Source organism: Camponotus vicinus, unplaced genomic scaffold (assembly GCF_025532165.1).
Source record: "Camponotus vicinus isolate PSW18456_S1 unplaced genomic scaffold, iyCamVici1.0 SCAF_2, whole genome shotgun sequence".
Taxonomy (NCBI): domain Eukaryota; kingdom Metazoa; phylum Arthropoda; class Insecta; order Hymenoptera; family Formicidae; genus Camponotus; species Camponotus vicinus.
Window position 1 is genome coordinate 17,172,707 of NW_028141956.1, and position 18,722 is coordinate 17,191,428.

The window sequence follows — 18,722 nt, forward strand, 5'->3', positions numbered from 1 at the left end:
ATTTTCAATACGCGCGTATCGTAATACGCTCCATGGGACCCCACCCTTATAGTGTAACATTGGCCGCATTCAGCGGATTCAACCGCTAAGTAGCAATCGAACGTGATTGGTTTCTATTTTCAGTTCTGAAGGCACAATTTCACGCAGCGAGTAAAAGCTGGCGTTTTACCCCCATTCCATCACAACGCAAAGCAGCGTTAAAAAGTGACGATTGCTAAGTACATAACCTGACATAACCGCAACAAGTATAAAAATGGAGTTGGAATATTATAATCAATACATCGAGTACGTAAAATATTATATACATACAGTGGCGGTTATAGCTCAAATTAGAAGACGACGTATAGTTGCTGCAGTTGCTGCGATGTTTTTATTTAAAAGAAAAGAAATAAATATAAGAAGAAAAGGTTTTGGGTAGCTCCGATTTTTAAAAATAATGAACACACGGATAATGAACACAGTTTCTTCTTTGCATCGGTTCCGAAATTGATATTGGAGGACATACGATTTCACAATTACTTCCGAATGACTGCAACTCAATTGGAGGAATTATTAGGAATAATCGGATACAAATTGCAGAAGCAGGACTTTATTCGAGAATCTATTTCACCACCAAAACGATTGGCATTAACCTTGAGGTTTGTTTAGCTCAACCAAATTAAATTTTTTAACTTAGTATTTTTTTAGTGCATGTATGAAACAATAGGTTTGTTTGCGGTAAACGTATTAGAGCACATTGGAGTAGAAGTATATTGGAGCATGTGACACGAACAAACTTAATGTTATAAATTTTTACTTAATGAATATATATAAATATTATTATATAAAATATTGTAGATATCTTGCTTCCGGAGATTCGATGACATCAATGTCTTATCAATATCTTGTGGGAGTGACAACAGCGAGTACTATAATACATGAAACGTGCAAAGCAATTTGGGATTATTTGTGCCCTTTGGTTCTTTCAAGCCAGCTTGAAGAAAAAGACTGGTTAGATATCGCCAATGATTTCAATGAAAAATGGATTTTTATTCACTGTATTGGAGCCATAGATGGTAAGCACGTTATTATTCAAGTGTGTAAATTCATTGTTAGTGTATAATATAACTTAAAAAGAAGTACAATTAAAAATAATCCTTCTATTTTTAGTGTCCCAATAATGCTGGATCAGCGTTTTTTAATTATAAAAATAGTCACAGTATAGTACTCATGGCCATCTGCGACGCAAATTACATTATTCGATTTGTGGATATTGGGACTTAGGCTGATGGCAGAGAACGAGATGTTAGCGCTTACGTTTGTCGTAGTCATAGACGTAAAATAAGGCAGAGAAAAATATATATGTTACTTACGTATACGTTTTTCTCTGTCTTACTTTACGTCCATGACCACGACAGATGTAAGCGCTAACATCTCGTTCTCTGCCATCAGCCTTATGGCTGAAGAAGTGATGGCGGTATTTTTAAGGAGAGTGCTATAGGAAAAGCGTTCGATGAAGGTCGAATGAATATCCCACAGCCAGCAGCGATTAAGGAAGGGGGACCTATTTTACCATATTGTCTTGTAGGAGACGAAGCCTTTCCTTTAAAATCATACTTACTTCCGGATACTACCGTATCCGGGAAGAGGTGGACTTACACCAGAACAAAATATATGCAATTATCGTTTGAGTCGTGCAAGACGAATAATAGAAAACACATTCGGTATAATCGCCAGTCAATGGAGAATATATAGAAAACCAATTATCGCCAGTCCTGAAAATGCAAAGCTAATGGTTCAGGCAACTGTTTGTCTCCATAATTGGCTTCGTCAACAGGACAATGATATAAATATGTATGTTCCTCCATCTGTGGTCGATGTCGATGATTATCAAAATAGCTTTAAACCAGGGTCTTAGCGAACTATCACGGAAGATGGATATGCTTTCAGAGAAGTCTCAAACTGCGGATCAAACACGAGTTCAAAAGAAAATATAGAAATTCGAAATAAATTTTGCCATTATTTTAATAACGAAGGAGCAGTACCGTGGCAATATAATAGAACTAAATAAAATTTAAAAAATGATTTTTATAATGTAATTTGTATAATGTAATTTGTATAATATTATATAATAGATAAAATACTAATAAATATAAACATTTTTTTACTACAAATAATTTTTTATTACAAAAACCTTTTTCTATAAAAAATATAAAAAGTTTCCATATATTATAAACTTTATTATATAATAAACTTATATATTATAAACTTTATTCTTTATTTAATACTTATTTAATACTTATAGAACTAAATAAAGCTGCTTTGTCAGTCGGTAGAGGAAATAAACGGCAGTGATTTAATTAGAATTTTTTTTCTTAGCATTATTAAGCAATTGCATCACTTGCAGCATTATGTCATCCATAACCTGAGGATTGATTTCTCGTAATTGAGCAGCAACAAGGTTACCATACAAAGCTGCTTTGTCAGAGGGTGGTGGCGTAGGAGGCACAAACGGTGGTATGCTAATCGATTGATTTATAGCATCAACTAATCGGTCAAAATTGGAACCATCTTCGCTATCTATGCTACTGCAGCTACGTTTGTGATTACCTACAATCATTTAGAGATTGTATTTTTTTACTTTTATTTTAATTACATTTGTAGATTAAATAGAGTAGCGAAAAATTGAAAACAAAAGATAAAAATTTTTAAATCTCATTAAAAAATAAAATTTCACAAATATTAATTTTAATTTTTCATTTCCGTTCAATACTTTTCATAAGAAAATAATTAATAAATTAACATACGTGATCCACGACCACTGCTGCTGCTTCATCAAAAGTCATAGTATCATTAGACTCTTCGCTGAGAAATGTCGCGATATTGATTACAGTTCTGTAACATACAGTTTAATTTTACATGCAATGAATATAAACAAATATGTACTACCCCAGTAAGCAAGAAACATTAAATCAATCTTTTGAAACATTAATTTTATGTAAATTTTTGTAACGTTTTGACATGATGTTTTATAAATATTTTAAACATATTATTTTATAATATAGTATTTTTGAATATTAAAGAAACATCCCAAAAACATTATTTTAAATATTTATCAGTATTATTGTAATATATTTATTAATATTAAATTCAATATAGTTGTAATAATTTTAATTTATTACAAATTTTATATTAAGAATAACGTAATTGCATTAAAGAATTTTGTGTTGTTATAAATGTTTCTTTTTTAATATTATTCTAATGTATTTATAACTTACAAAAAAGAAATATATATATAAATATACATTTTATAACGTGAGTTTTATTATACATAAAGTGAGAGTAAAATAATGTTTTTATTAGTGTGATAAAAAATCCAACAAATGCATAAACAATGCCAAATTCTTCAACAATAAAATTATTTAAATAATATATGTTTTATAATACATGTTTGATAAAAATTTTTTGTGAATCGGCCGCTAGCCGATGTACAACATTTGTAGTTGCGCGCGCAGCGGCTACTACGTCGATAATTGGTTAGCGAGTGATACTTGCGCTTACGTAAGCGAATACACTGCAATATCATGTCCTGATTGGCTCAGGGCATGCTGGGAAGTGGGACTGCCGGCACCGGTACACATCGACATTAGTCGAGCTTTATCTTCCGTACATCTCTCTCGTTTGAGGCCGTCCAGTGTCAACAAAGAAAAAGTTTTATCTTCCGGATTACACGGACAAAGGACTGCTAAGTCGTAAGATACGATCTTTTCTAATAATTCTAGAGTATTAATTAGATCGCAGTCCAAAAATAAAATTAGTTAACGTTAGTTCAAAGTAACGTGTAATTGTAGTCCATTGTTCCGTCCATTTTTTATAACGCATAGTCGTGTTCCGTCCATTTTTCGTAACGCAATCCACGTGATGTAAACTATAGATTTTTAGTACTGGCAGTAAATTCGAAACACGGCCAATGTATGAAGCAAATTACAATTACAGATTGTGCTCTACTAATCTCTGTGACAAAATGTTTCAGATATAACGCAAGAAAGGAACAAGGGAGAAAAGCTTCCATCATCTTTATCATTGTGTGTGAAAAAGGTAATTATTAGATCATGTCAATATTTGGGATATGTTCCGATATACACTACCAGTGTAGATGAATAATTATATATTATGCGTTAAATGAATTATAGATTTTTAGTACACTGGTAGTATTTATCGGAACATGCCTTTAGTTATGTAAGTGAGTAAAAAATATTATGCATACAGAGAAAATAGTATGCATACATATTTACATATATACATACATACCAACTATTTTGTAATATTCTTTTAGATTTTGCTTCGCTCATATCAACTTGTGTTAAAATGTTTCAGGTGGTATATACTACTGTCGAGGGAAGTTGAGACAAAAAAATACATGCTTGCACCCATGACCAAGCTCTGTGATATAGTTATTAGCTTATGATATATAACTAGAGATATATGTATTTTTTTAATTATTGAAACCAAAGACAGTATGACTTAAAAGTGAGCAAATAGATCTCGCGTTATAAAGATCGCTAGACATTGTGATTTAAAATCTGTTAGATATATTGATCTTTTCTTTTTTCTTTTTTTCTTTTGTTCCCGAGAAAACGCTTAGAACATATATCAATGGATAGGGAATTGGTTTGTTTGAATTTGTTTGTTTGCTTTTGTTTTTTTTTTTAATTCAAGGAAAGCATACCATCCCATGGCAACGATGATATCAATACGTGCATTGCGGATGATAGTTTGTCTCTTCCATTCTTTTTCGCACAGCTCTTGAATTCAGGCTCGTTCGCCGGAAACATAGGCAATTTCCCTTTTTCAATAATATATGTTTTAAAAGAAAATGAGAGATTACTTGAATGTGTAAAAACAAGGTAGAACTTTGATATTAAATACAAAGTAGAGAATTTTATTTTATATTATTAGAAATGTTATATAGAATATAACAGAGGGTTATACATATATATATTTTCGAAAAAAACGCAGAAAGTGTCATTCCATTGTTTCAAACCAAATTTTTTTTACTTTATTCTCTCCTCTGCTGATTGTGATATTATATGCGACATTATATGCAACAATTTTGTCATGGTGTAAAATATTTCAAATGAATATAATATCTGTTCTTTAAGATGTTTTTATTTTCATTACTCTTAGGTACATAAATGTGTAATATTTATGTGATATCATAAAATGATGTTTGTTTCTTTTTATATTTTTATATAATTTCATTTTATATTTATATATGAAAATAGATAAATATATAGAAATAAATAAATACAGGTTTTTCTACAGATATTTTCTTATCATCATTCATATTTTTCTCTCTCCCTACATACATACACATAATATAAATATATTGTATTATATATAAAAAATAAATAAACGCAATAATATATGAAGTACGTAATATATATATTTTCCATTTTTAGGAAGGAAATGGAAACATCAACATTATTATTATTAATATATTTTATTTCTATTGTAAGTAATATATTTCTTCCAATAATTTACAATTTCACATTTTTTTATTTTCCAAGAAGAAAATAGAAACGTTATAATTTTAGAAGTTTCAAATATAAACAATTTTTTATATTTGAAATTTCTAAAATTGTAACGTTTTCATTTTCTTCTTGAAAAATAAAAAGTGTACAAGAATTGTAAATTAGTGGAAGAAATATATTACTTATAATAGAAATAAAATATATTAATAATAATAATATTGATGTTTCCATTTTCTTCCTAAAAATGAAAAGTTAATGAAATGTTAATTATAATAGAAGTAAAATATTAATGACAATTTTAAATAAATGTTAGAATATATATGTATATATATCATAGAAAACATTTTGTTAATATTAATATTGTTATAGAAAAATGTAATTAACACTTTCACATAAATATTAGAATTAATATTATTTAATGTTAATATAATGATAAAATATAGTTACAAATTAAATTTAAATCAGCATTTATTTAGTATTATTAGAATGTTACAAAAACATATTATAGAAACATTGTCGATATTTCGAAATCTGGGTCAAAGTTTTTTCAGAGTGACGTTGTATACAACATTAAAAACTACATATTTGAAAACGTTAGACATTAGAAAATATCATTGTAATAACGTTAGGTTAATGATTTTTTGCTTACTGGGACTGCATTAAGATATGTTTGTACGCTCGTTATTTCATAAATACGTACTCGATTTCGGGCTGCATATCGCTAAGAAACTTCATTCGTTCGAAGTGCACCCATTTCTTTTGTGAGGTCCCTGCTGAACCGCTTGGTTTCTGCTGCTTACTTTTATACGTCCTATACCCAAGGAGAAATGACAAGTCGGATAGACGTTTGTTAGACGTCTAAGATGTCTAATAAACGTCTATTGGACATCTATTAAACGTTTTAGACGTCTATTCGACTTATCATTTCTCACTGGGTAAGTATCGCACAATGACTTCCATTTTTTCTTTATAGTCGCAATGTCTATTATATCTAGAAAAAATACAAAAATATGTTTAATGGCTCTCTACTTAATCTTATCCCAATTATGAGTATAGAATATTATTATTCATCGCTGTTTTTATCTCTTCCCACAGCTTTTTTTTTGGCTTGCATAGTTCGTTCACTAAGAGGAAGCTTGAAATTCCACAGCGGGGGACGTTTATGTATTTCTTCGATGAGCTGTTCCTCTTCCAAAATTTTACTATTTCGCCAATTGCTCTTGGCCTCTTGGTTTGAAACCTGGATGGTATCTGTTACGATCGCCTCCCACAGACTTTTATATATACTAGACTGCTAACTCCTTATATATAAGACGGCTTCGATTTTATGTACAAATCACAGATAGGTATATAAAGGTATTCTATTCTGCGCATGCGCTCTGCGATAACGCATGTTTATATGTATATACATACGCAAGCTAGGTTAAGTATATGATATATATCTATATCGATTGTATCTGCGCATGTGCAGAATAAGTCACGTTAGTACATAAAATGTGAGGACATTTTATATAAGCAAAATATGGGGAGTTAGCAGTCTAGTTATATTAGAAGTCTGTGCCGCCTCCTCACCATCTATTAAACTTTTGCGTATTATATGTCCGTCTTCTACACATTAAAGTATTCATGTTACTTGTAATGTTACTTATAAAATATATAATAATGAAAATGTTACTAATGTTCACCGGTTTGAGGATAAAAATATAAATTCTCATCTATAACCCGACAAAAACAATTACGTCACATCCTCGTTGAATCCACGTATTTTACGTGGCTTACGTGGATGCAGATTTATCCACGAATTATCTACGTGGATACAACTTTCTTTTTTCATTATTACATCGAGGTACTTTATTCTCGAAATATCAATGTAGATTTCATGTGGATATTTCTATTGAAATTATGATTAATCATTCAACGACTCGGTAATATTGTAATGTTAAAAGATATTTTATTAAAATTTTTCAATTGTAATTTTGTATCTGAAATATTTTAGAAATATACCTGCATCATGTTTTTTATAATATTTATAATATTTATATTATAATATTATAATATTTATATTTTATATAATATTGTATTTGCAATATTTCTGAAATCTTTCAGAAAGATAAAAAAGTTTGCTAAAAAAAAAGATTATATCTGTATGTTTCTAAATATGTAATAGTACATATGTATATAGAATATGCTTCCTCGCTTTGCCGCTATGCGGCGCTGCATCAAATTAGCTAACTCGTATTCAACTTTTCGTCATAAAATGTATATAAAGAACTGATACTAACACGGTCCGAAGTTTATTTTTTCTTTTAAGGACCGTCTACGGGGCGGCGTGTGGCTAAGGCGGCAAAGTACTTGCCTGCCATATAGGCCAAAAAGAGGTCTTGAATTCAAGTCCCGCTGAGGCAGAAAATTTATTTCTGCGATATAGCCGCCCCAATCCCCCTCCTACTCCTTCCCCTCATCCTTTCCCCTTCCTTACCTATATTACGCCTTACTCCACCGTCCACTCCACCGATATTATTTTCATTGTAGACGGTCCTTTAGTCAGTTTAATTTAATAAACTGATTTAATTTAAAATAATTTGTTTAATAATCTGGATCGCTTGTTGGGATTCAGAATATGGAACAGATTATTTGAAATTAAACGGATAAATGGGAGATAGCCTATTTATTGCGTATATTAAAAATAAAATATAAATAAAAATAAAATTATTCTTATGGCCGAGTGTATTTATATACTTTTATAAATGTCTAAGATATTCACTTATCAAAAATGAAAAAAGTAATATGTCTCGAAAGTTCATGAAATTTTCACATAGATTCCACGTACCCAAGGAACACACTGAAGTCAAAAAAAAGTCAAAATGACTTAATTTTGATTTGAAATAGTCACGCATTTTTCGTGTGACGAAAATTTGATTTATGACATGTGCTGCTCAATGACGAAAAAATGATCGATTTTACGCTGGCCCTGTAAATTTAGTAAATGTGTGAAAATTTTCTAAAAATGATAAAAAATTCTCAAAATTATACAATTATTATTCATAATGCACTAAAATAAATCATTTTTTTTATAATTTAATAGGCTTTCCACTATCATTTTACTTTTTATATGTAAACGTATTTTTGAGCTTGTAGGAGTTCTATTTATGGTGTATTATGTGTATGTAATAATTAATTTCGCAGTGAAACTGTTTTTCGAGTAATGCAGTTGAAAAAATTTTATATAGAAAGTGCAATATTATTGAAAAGGTGCTGTTAACTCATTTGAATTTACCGCGTGTTCATACATTCGCTACAGTAGCCAATCATCTCTTGCTATGTTTTGCTACTTCTGGAAGAGTAGCCGATTGGCCACCGCCGCGCATTTGCAATAGCCCATGTGTGCAACGTGCAAATGCGTGCAACGGCAACAGGCAACAGTATTATTTCCCGTTATTCAACGAATGTTTGTGAAGTGAGCCAAAATAGTCCTGTGAAAGCATTGCTATATTAATTACAGTAATAATAATATTAAAAGAATTTTCTACTGTAATTAAAATAATATTCTTTCGAAGATGGAGGATATCGAAAAACCAGTAAATATTATATAGCCGTGCATTACAATATTTTGCTTATGTTGTGTTTAACTTTTGTTTATATTCTGTATTTAACACTTTGAAGAAAGTTCAAATTAGCATTAAGCTTCTTTTAAGAACAAAAATTATTCATGCATTTTATGGCATACTGACAGCAAACAGGATTAGGGTTAGGTTATAGGTTAGATTAATCTCTTACATTTAAGATTAATCTTGTCAACATGTCTCTGTGCCATCCCAAGTAGCAAAAAAATATTTTTTTAACGTTTTTAAAAACATTTTTCGTAATAAAAAAAAAATGTTAAAAAAACGTTAAAATTAATGGGATAGTTCCTTGTTTTTTCATTAAAAAAATATTTATTTTAATATTTAATAAATGTTTGTTTTTAACATATAATAAATGTGTTTTTAACGTTAATTAAATGTGTTTTGTTAACATTAAATAAATATGTTTTTAACGTTATATTAATGTGTTTTGACATTAAATAAAATATTTTCTTAATATAAAATAAACGAATACATATATATTTATACATATATTAACATAATTTATAACTCTCATAGTGTGTAAATTATAAAGAAATTATTCGAGAGGTAAATTATAAAAAAAAGTAAGAAACGATGAGCAATGCAGCATATCCTCGTTCTCCATCTGTCTGAGTGTTTTATGCTTGGACGCGCGATTGGCGTCTGGTTCCTTTTTATGCTGTAACAATATGTCGTACCCGTTCTTATAATAGCCTAGGCTCTCGAGATTTCTATATACGAAATCCCATTCATTGCCATCTCTGTTGTTCGACTTACCGGTAATCTCTCGTTGTCGCTCGACTGTCGTGGAATGTTTTTGAATTTTAATTTTTAATACTTGGATTACTTGCATCACTGTTACTGGCATCACTGGCATCACTGGCATCATTGGCATCATTGGCATCCTTGGCATCACTGACATCACTGACATCACTGGCCTCACTTTCAGAGGTTTCTTTATTGTCTTCTTTATTAGTTCTATAATGTTAAGAAAAGAATAAACATACTAATTATGGAGATTGATAATTTATGAAAAGAAATAATTATTATTTATAAATTATTTACATTATAAGTAATTAAATTACTTCTATTATAAATTACTTATATTATAATTACTTATAAATAATATTTACTTTTTTAAACGAAAGGCAGCTTGAGCCAGCCATGGTCCGGCTTTTCTCCCAAATAGTATTGTATTCATGCTAGGATAGGTTTTCATTATTGCTTCTGTAAACAAAATATCGTACACAATTGAATCAAGTCTTAAAAATGTATCAAATAAAAAAAAGTTTTAATTTACCTATCATAACTTTACTGATTCGACGGCCACATAATTTTTCTTTTTTTCTCCTTTGGCCCTTCCAATTAAAGGAAACTGCTAAATTGTCGTGAAACACCATTCGTAACATCGAATTAATCTTCTTTTGAGCCGAGTCATCCGTACTTCCAACATGTAATGCATTAATCTAAAAATTTAAAAACATTATTTATTACAATATTGACAAAAGCTGCGATCGTTTTGACGCTTTTAGCGCATATTTATCTATTAACAAATATCGTTTTATATACTTATATACATATAATCGTATACTGTTTTAAAGAAAGCTAAGCCAAAACATTCCACTGTTAAATTGAAATTTGAGATTAAAGCCTGCAGCAAACGGTGCTTGTTTTTCTGCTGGATTGCTTGCAAACTAGTAAATTATTAAAAATATTTGTTTTTTAAAATTCAAATTAATTCAAAAAATAGGTTTATATTGATACATTTTAAATAATAGTGACTTTTAAGTAATTTCTCAAAAAAAGATTTAAACGATAGTAACTAAAGTAATTGAATCGCAGCACTGTAGTTATTACAAAATTAATATAAAATATTATAAATAATACTTATACGATTTTAGAACGGTAAGAATCATCTTTTTTAAATTTTCTTTCAACTGCCTTCAATTGATCCAAAGTTGAAAGTGGAAATTCATCTAGATAACTTTCTGGATTTTCAGGCTGAGATTGTTTAATTGATGCATTTTTATTCGTTGTCACCTCAGACTCCACAAAAGTTTCCATAGTTTTGTCAGTTTTTCGTAGTAACGATTTGCACAATGACAATTCACCTAAACAAAATAAAAAAGTTTTGTTATTTTATTCATGTTGTAAAAAATATTAAGTATAAATTTAAATATACAAAATTAATTGGTTTATATCGGTTTAGATATAACATTAAAAATAATTCAAAAGACTTTTACAAAATGCAAATAGATAATGTAAATAAAATATCAACATACTGCTGAGAAAACAGATTGCGTCTGCAATAGATTCTAACGACACTGTTCCATCTGAACCATATGCGCATTTATGTACTGCTTTTGGATTCATCTTACACAATCCTTTTTTCTTTATTGAAGAAAACTCTTCTATATTGCGACCTTTTTTATTCATATTATAAACATTATCTTCTTTAATATTATCAAATTGCCTATCAGTCAGAGGCTTTTTAGAATGTTTGCAAAGATGTAATGAATCTTCTTTAATATTGTCCAATTGCCTATCAGTCAGAGGCTTTTTAGAATGTTTGCAAAGATGTAATGAATTCTCTTTATTTTCATTCAAATGCAATGGCGATATATTTGTTACTGACGTAAACTTTGGAATAGGTGGTATGCTTGACTGTCTTTTATCCAATTTATTTTTTTAATTATCTCGGCATCAAACTGTTTTTTTGGTTTTTTTATTCTTTTTCCTTTTCCTTTTTCTTCCATGTCTGAATACAGCGTTGAATTTGAATCTCTGCAAACTTTTACAAGCATTCTCATGCCTTGATCGTAGTTTTCTACAATTGCAATCATATATAGACAAAAAATCAATATATTAAAAAAAAATAAATTGCACATAATCTTAAAAAAACATACTAATATTTTCCTCAATAACTTTCATAGAAAAACAATTCCATTTCGGATTAGCTTCTGCACACTGCTTTGCTAATTTTTGAATTGTCGATTTATGCTCACGGATAGGATACCAACAAAGTGTTTTATTGCTCGAAATCCATTTAGATGGAACAAGATCCTTAAATCTTTCAACATCGTCTTCTGTATCGGTGTCAAATTCTAATATAGACCACTGTTTAATTTCATCAGTGCGCACTTCGCAAGATGCTTCTTGATATGTTTCAGTATCATTAGAAACTACAAACAATGTACTGTTTGTGTCCATATTATCATTCATTGTGATTATTATAAATTCCTAAAAAGAAGATACAAAAAATTAACATAAGATATTATAGATCACTAAGTACTATAATAACAGCTAAATATTTTTTACAATCATATATATTATAATTTCTTTGAAAACTGCATGTCGAATGTAAATAAAAAAACCTTTTGCACAATTTTACATTTTTCTTTAAAAAATAATAATAAAATCATTAGTGTCAAGCGTTTTTGTGACATAAAACTTGTGAATTATTTATTATTTATTTTCTTCTTATGATAACGCATGAGTTGTCATCTCACAAAGTCGCTGTAGCAAACATTACTATTGTATCATAAATTTTTGCTGATATTTCAATTTATGTTATCATAAAAAATAAATAAACAATTCACAAGTTTTGTGTCGTAAAAACACTTAGCACTATTCAATATGACTTTATTTTTTTAGAAGCAAAACAAAAATATGTAAAAGAATTTACTTTTTTTATATTTAAGTGTGCAAACTTTCGTTTTTTAATTTTTTTAGTAAATGTCCGCATATGTGTGTATGTATGTCAATATATTTGTGATGTGCAGAAGTTAGAGATACCATACAGATATTTAAAATATTTACGATATCTGTAATTTCCACTCATCTTTTAATATCACTTTTTTTTTAATGTTGAATATCAATAAAAAAAGCTTAAGATAAAATTGTACTAAAACTGATAAAAAATTTTCTGTTTTTAAAAAAGACAAAAAAAAATAAAATTAAAAAAAACAAGATATCTACATATCACCAATATCAATTCAAGCAAAATATTTCTTGAATGATACTGTACATTTAAAAGCAAACTAAGATATCTCAAGATTTGTAGAAATTAAAAAAATTACAAGAAACATACATACAAATATTTCTTACAATTAAACATAATTTTTCGACATTTTACAATATTCTTAACACATTGATATTAAAAACTAAAAAAAATTTTTACAGAAATAATGCTTCCTGTATGAGGCAGCAATAATACACATCTACATTGCATATTTCAAATAAAAGATTCGTTGCACAAATATTAATTAAATATTTGCGCAAAGATGGATGCGCAGCACAATATTATATAAAAATTCAAACTTATCTCGTGCTTTATGTAACTATATTTTAAAAATGTTTATAATTGATCAAATTATAAGCGATTATGCATATACACATATAAAAAAAATATAATAAAATCACTTTACCTATTGTTGATCATCGTTTTCAAAAAGAGTCGCACTTACAACATAAAATCGAGTCCAGATGAGAAAAAAATATAAGAAAAGAAAAAATACATACAAATACAAACATAAACAAATTTAAGAAGCAAGATCAAGATGTAGTATAGATGCAAATAATATAAAATTATGAAATGTCACAATGTAAAATTGATGATGCTATGTAGTAATTTTTGTATGGTAACTGTACATATTTTACATTAATCTGTGACAATGGCCACATCTTCAAATTAGATAATTGCTTAATTTTAAATACACCTACTCGAGAACTCTCAATAGGTACATTATAAAAATCGTATTTATTAACAAATTCTCTGCCAATTACAACTGGAACCTATAAATAATCAGAAAAAGCGATATTTTCAACTTGAATGATTGCACCATTTGCAGTACCGCAGCAATTGTCGGGAGTTTTATTTGTAATTCTGAATAGAGGAAGAATAGCACCCCGATATTGACGTATGCAACCTGGTAATACAGGACCCGCGTTATGCGGAGAAAATAATTTTGGAAATGTGTGATTTTGGAGTTTTTCTGTTGGATAATCAGACTCGAACAACATGATTTCTCCAATTCTTCGACCAATTTGCTCAAATGGTTTATTGCGTCCTCTAACTTTATTTTTAATGCTTTGCATATAATTTTCAAACGGGAATGCAGATATTGTATGTAAACTAAAATTATCTAACTTGTCTTCAAAATAATCTACATCGTCAGCTATATGTATATTATTGTGAAAATTATGTGAAATAAAATCTTTATGATATAATATTTCAGTTGATTGAACAAAATGTTTTAAAATATTTTTAGCAAATTGTCGAAATTCCCGCTCTTTACATAGCTTTGCGTTTAATAAAATTCTCATCGCGCTATGGAATTCTAAAAAGTGAACATATTTCTCCTTACTTAAAATATTTTTTAAGACAACTGGACCTACATATAGCATGAATACCTAAATTCTGTTGCCTTCCATCTTAAAACAATGTATACCTCTCTACACTTTCTCGGAAATTCTGCAGGAATATAGCTTCGAAGCTGAACAAGATGGTTTGACAGTATTTCGATCTGAGCAGCAGTAAGTCTGTGAGGAATTGATCCCTTATACCACATATTCAGTATCATAGCACGCATTACACCAAGACATTGCAAATGTAAATAATCCAGAATAAAATGATGTACAAAGTCCAAACCTGCAATATTTATAAGCGGAGTAGATCGCCGACGAAAATTAGGATCTTTCCATTCTATAAAATCTTCGCTAGTACGAGCAGGACTCTCTAAATCAAGGAAAACACGTCGATTATTCGAGGTGACACCGCGAACAGTGCACCTAGTACATGAACTATATCCTGTATGCGATATCGTTCCTAGTATATAACTTTTTGCTGGTGCATCACAAACAAAATAAATAGCATCCAAAATTGTAGTGTGATTTTGAAAAAAAAGACCATGTTCACTAAGATTAGTAACTTCGATAATAAAGTCTTGTAAATAGTCGTTTAAACTTTTAGGTTTATCTTTTCCGTAATATATGCCTATAGGAATAACTTTATGGCGCAATTCAGGTATAGAAATTACAATACATAATATTGGATAAACTTGATCAAGAGAGCTTTTGAATAGGGGTAACCCGTCAATGTTTACTAATAATTTGAACGTATTTACATTTTTTAGATATTTTGAACAATTTTTTAATAATTGTTTCTCCAGCCCAATATGTATGTAATATCCTGGCTCAACAATTTTTTTAGTAGATTTTACATTTGTCTTAAGTAACGTTCGCGCATCGATACAGAATTTGGGTTCTAATTCGTCATCGGCAAAACAATCGTGACTCCTTTTCAAACCTGCCAACAAATCAGAAATTGCTATGTGTGTTATATTGTGCTTTAAAGACCAACTACGAAGAAATTGTAAAACTTTTAATTTTGAAGAAACTGAATTTTCACAACATTGAGACAAATTAGAAGAATCCGATGGTGAATGCGAATCTAGAGAAGAATCAACATCAATATTTTCATATAAAATGTTACTTTCATCATTACTATCTCTATTACTGTCAGAATCAGAATCAATTTGTTCATGAAGTTCAGAGAGTTCTGAATGTTCAGAGTGATTAGAAGAGTGTTCAGAATGATTGGAGTGTTCAGAGTGATTGGAATGTTCAGAATGTGAGTAAGAGAAATCTGGCAACTCGATTTTATGAGTAGTGCTACAATGTGATTGCTGAATACGCAATGGCTCACAGTCATTCGAGGAGTCACTTGAATTACATTTTTCAGTATTCAATCTCTTTCTTTTACCTCTTTCACAAAGTTTGTAAAACGGTAGATTTTTCGGTATATTTAACAATACACTGTAAAAAATATGTATACATACAGAATGTTTTATTTTAAATAATATGTTTCCAAATATCATTATATTAAAAAATTAAATATTACCCTGAGAGAAAGATTTGACTAACAATTTGACTGTAAATATAAATAAAATTTTCCTGGAAATTTGTTTTAATTGATCAAGACATCAATCACGCAACTCCCTTAGAGCAAAAAAGTGAAAAATGAAAATTTTTCTATATGTGTAACATTATATATAGAAAACTTTTCACTTTTTCGCCCTAGGAAAAGTTACGTGATTGATGCTCAGATAAAAATATTTTGCTAAAAATACTATAAAACTGACATAAAATATAAGTTATTGAAAAATTATTGTGTGTGTGTATGTGTGTGAATATATATAAATATATATTCTTTTATTAGTGTAACATAAAAATTAAAGAAAGTTCTTCATTTATTCTTAGTGACTACTAATATATAAAAAATTGTTAGTATAATTTAGCTTTACTGCTTACATTTCACAGTATTATGTTAAATTTTATTACGATTAAAATGAAGAACTTCTTTAATATTTAGTCAATCTACACTGGAAAATTTCTTATATAAGTTCTTTATGTACAATATTTTGACTAAATCTTTAAATCCTTTTCAAGAATCCTTAATTAAAATATTCCTCGATTATTTAAAAGCAAAAAGGTAAACCATAAATAATATAATACACTCTCCTCTTTTTTAATATTAATATAAGAAAACAAACACCTTAGATAATCACCAGACAACCACTATATGACGTGGCTCAGCAAATGTATATTTCCAAAGCAAGAAGAATGAAAGAAACCGGCAGTTTCCAAAATTACAATATGTAATATTATGTCCGGCACTCTGCTCTTGTACACAATGTATTTATCTGTAACAAGAATATTTCATTTGTAAATAGTATTTTTACAAAAATCGACATATGCACAAAATATATAAAATATTGCAAAGAACATCATCGAAGTTCATATTTTACGATTTTTGCGAAAAAGAACAATGGATTATTTCAGATAAAAACCATATATACAACATTACAACAATGTTTTATTGACGATTTGAGAAAAAATAACCTCAAATTTGCAAAAAGTTTTATCGCTTATTCCAAAACAAATATGAAAAATAACATAAAAATTATATTTATATAAATATATTTTTGGAAATTGGAATTAACATTTTTCTAATATTAATAACAATATAAAATATAATAATATAACAATATAATAATATAAAAAAACAAACACCTTTACCTTGGATAATCACCAGACAATTTAACCTATGCCCTAATAATTTAAGGCGGTGAGAGGTTAAGATCACTCAGTTTTATGGTCTTACACGTTATGACCGTTATACACCGAAATACTTAATAACCACCAGTGTGAATTAATGAACCAAAAATTATTGAGCACTTATTAATTATTTTCCAGTTCTGATGCTCTCTCGGATATTTCGGATAATATTTGAGTCACCAAAAGTACGTTGCTGTCGCTGTGAGTGCAATGGCGCGATTTTGCTTAGCAAATGTACATTTCCAAAAATACAGCTGCGTTCGGAAACTGTTTACTTCTTAAAATTAAACAAAGACAAAACGACACTCGAGTGCACCCGCGTGATGTTTCCGAACGCAGCCTATTATAGACTAGAATAGAGAGCCTATAATCATAGGCTCATGATTATAGGCTCTCTAGACTAGAAGAATGGAAGAAATAATTATTGGTAGTTTCAAAAATTACGATATATATATTAGGTCTGTTCGTTTTGTCTGAACTGACTGCACTAGTTCACAGTTTATCTTCTTCTATTGGAACAAAAAGACAAATTGAGAACTAATGCAGCTAGTTCAGACAAAACGAACAGACCTATTGAATATAGATATTATTAAAAAATAAATTAAAAAATAAATGTTAAATTAAAGTTCTTTTTTTAGATAATACGTATATTATTTTACATTTATATTTTAAATTAATGTTAAAAACATGTTTTTTAAGTCGTTATTAAAACAATTTTTTTCTAGTTTAACATAAATATTAAATAAACGTTAAATAAATATTTTTTTTAAACATTACTTTAAATGAAAAATTAATGAAAAATAAATATTTATTAAACATTTAATAAATATTATTTTTCAAATGAAATTGTACAATGTATAATTAATGAAAGATAAATATTTAAAAAACGTTTAAAAAATATTATTTTTTAAATAAAATTGTACAATGTATAATTAATGAAAAATAAATATTTAAAAAACGTTTAAAAAATATTCTCTGCTACTTGGGATGCATGGAAGGAAATAAATATCAAGTCATGTGCAGGGAATGTGCATATAAATTAGATGTAAAGATTTAAGTATGATAAGAATAAACCCGGTAAGCAAAATGCGCGCAATTTGCCAGCAGATTGGCGACAGATTTTCACAAAAGTTGCTAGCAGATTGGCATCCGTTATGTCCGCAATAGGCTCACGATTTGCTAGCAAAACCTGCTCACAGAATCTGATAGCAGATTATTAGCAAAAACCGAGCAGGATCTGCACGCAGGTAATCTGACGGCAGATTGGCAGCAGATCCCGAGCAGAATCTGCAGCTTCTGGTCATTCATATAAATAAGTAATATAAATACAATAAAATTAATTACTACAGATGTTAAATAAGACTATTATCGGCGAGTTATCGGTTAATTACAATTTTCTTCTAATACAACATATAATATGTAATATGTTATATCGTAGTTATATCTCACATAGTAAAGGACTCAATTTAATTAAATTAATAATAAA

The 18,722-nt window shown here is 28.9% G+C and overlaps 2 protein-coding genes, 1 long non-coding RNA gene and 1 pseudogene across 5 annotated transcripts; 2 read left to right on the plus strand and 2 right to left on the minus strand.

The window, feature by feature from the left end:
- The first annotated feature begins 384 nt into the window (after positions 1-384).
- Positions 385-2,162, plus strand: LOC145966195 (uncharacterized; annotated as a pseudogene). The gene is made up of 4 exons (XR_014436986.1): positions 385-638; positions 838-1,075; positions 1,150-1,263; positions 1,432-2,162. The product of XR_014436986.1 is annotated as an uncharacterized LOC145966195 (transcript).
- Positions 2,145-6,926, minus strand: LOC145966196 (uncharacterized). The gene is made up of 3 exons (XR_014436987.1): positions 6,214-6,926; positions 2,787-2,874; positions 2,145-2,589 (listed from the first exon to the last, which is right to left on the minus strand). It is a non-coding gene; the product is annotated as an uncharacterized LOC145966196 (long non-coding RNA).
- Positions 3,327-5,140, plus strand: LOC145966194 (uncharacterized). The gene is made up of 3 exons (XM_083090116.1): positions 3,327-3,731; positions 4,013-4,077; positions 4,357-5,140. The coding sequence occupies exons 1-3, from the start codon at positions 3,466-3,468 to the stop codon at positions 4,413-4,415; spliced, it is 390 nt and encodes a 129-aa protein (XP_082946242.1). The 5' UTR covers positions 3,327-3,465; the 3' UTR covers positions 4,416-5,140.
- Positions 6,927-9,595: 2,669 nt separating the features above from the next.
- LOC145966884 (uncharacterized) lies at positions 9,596-17,617 on the minus strand. Of its 2 annotated transcripts, XM_083091313.1 has the most exons (10): positions 17,198-17,617; positions 16,674-16,821; positions 13,546-15,934; positions 12,025-12,358; positions 11,401-11,945; positions 11,012-11,229; positions 10,419-10,584; positions 10,252-10,345; positions 9,896-10,096; positions 9,596-9,797 (listed from the first exon to the last, which is right to left on the minus strand). In XM_083091313.1, exons 5-9 carry the CDS (start codon positions 11,552-11,554, stop codon positions 9,943-9,945), a joined length of 786 nt encoding a protein of 261 aa, XP_082947439.1. In that variant the 5' UTR covers positions 11,555-11,945; positions 12,025-12,358; positions 13,546-15,934; positions 16,674-16,821; positions 17,198-17,617; the 3' UTR covers positions 9,596-9,797; positions 9,896-9,942. The 2 variants fall into 2 exon arrangements, with proteins under 2 accessions (XP_082947439.1, XP_082947441.1); XM_083091315.1 differs by lacking the exon at positions 13,546-15,934.
- Between the last annotated feature and the right edge of the window lie 1,105 nt (positions 17,618-18,722).

Excerpts from the sequence above, each read along its gene's own strand:
- LOC145966194 (XM_083090116.1), top strand. The coding sequence starts at position 3,466 with ATGTACAACATTTGTAGTTGCGCGCGCAGCGGCTACTACGTCGATAAT. Across the intron at positions 3,732-4,012 it reads GGACAAAGGACTGCTAAGTC|ATATAACGCAAGAAAGGAAC; the intron begins GTAAGATACGAT and ends AAAATGTTTCAG. Across the intron at positions 4,078-4,356 it reads TATCATTGTGTGTGAAAAAG|GTGGTATATACTACTGTCGA; the intron begins GTAATTATTAGA and ends AAAATGTTTCAG.
- LOC145966884 (XM_083091315.1), bottom strand. The coding sequence starts at position 11,554 with ATGAATAAAAAAGGTCGCAATATAGAAGAGTTTTCTTCAATAAAGAAA. Across the intron at positions 11,230-11,400 it reads CGCAATCTGTTTTCTCAGCA|GTGAATTGTCATTGTGCAAA; the intron begins GTATGTTGATAT and ends TATTTTGTTTAG. Across the intron at positions 10,585-11,011 it reads ATTCTTACCGTTCTAAAATC|ATTAATGCATTACATGTTGG; the intron begins GTATAAGTATTA and ends TTAAATTTTTAG.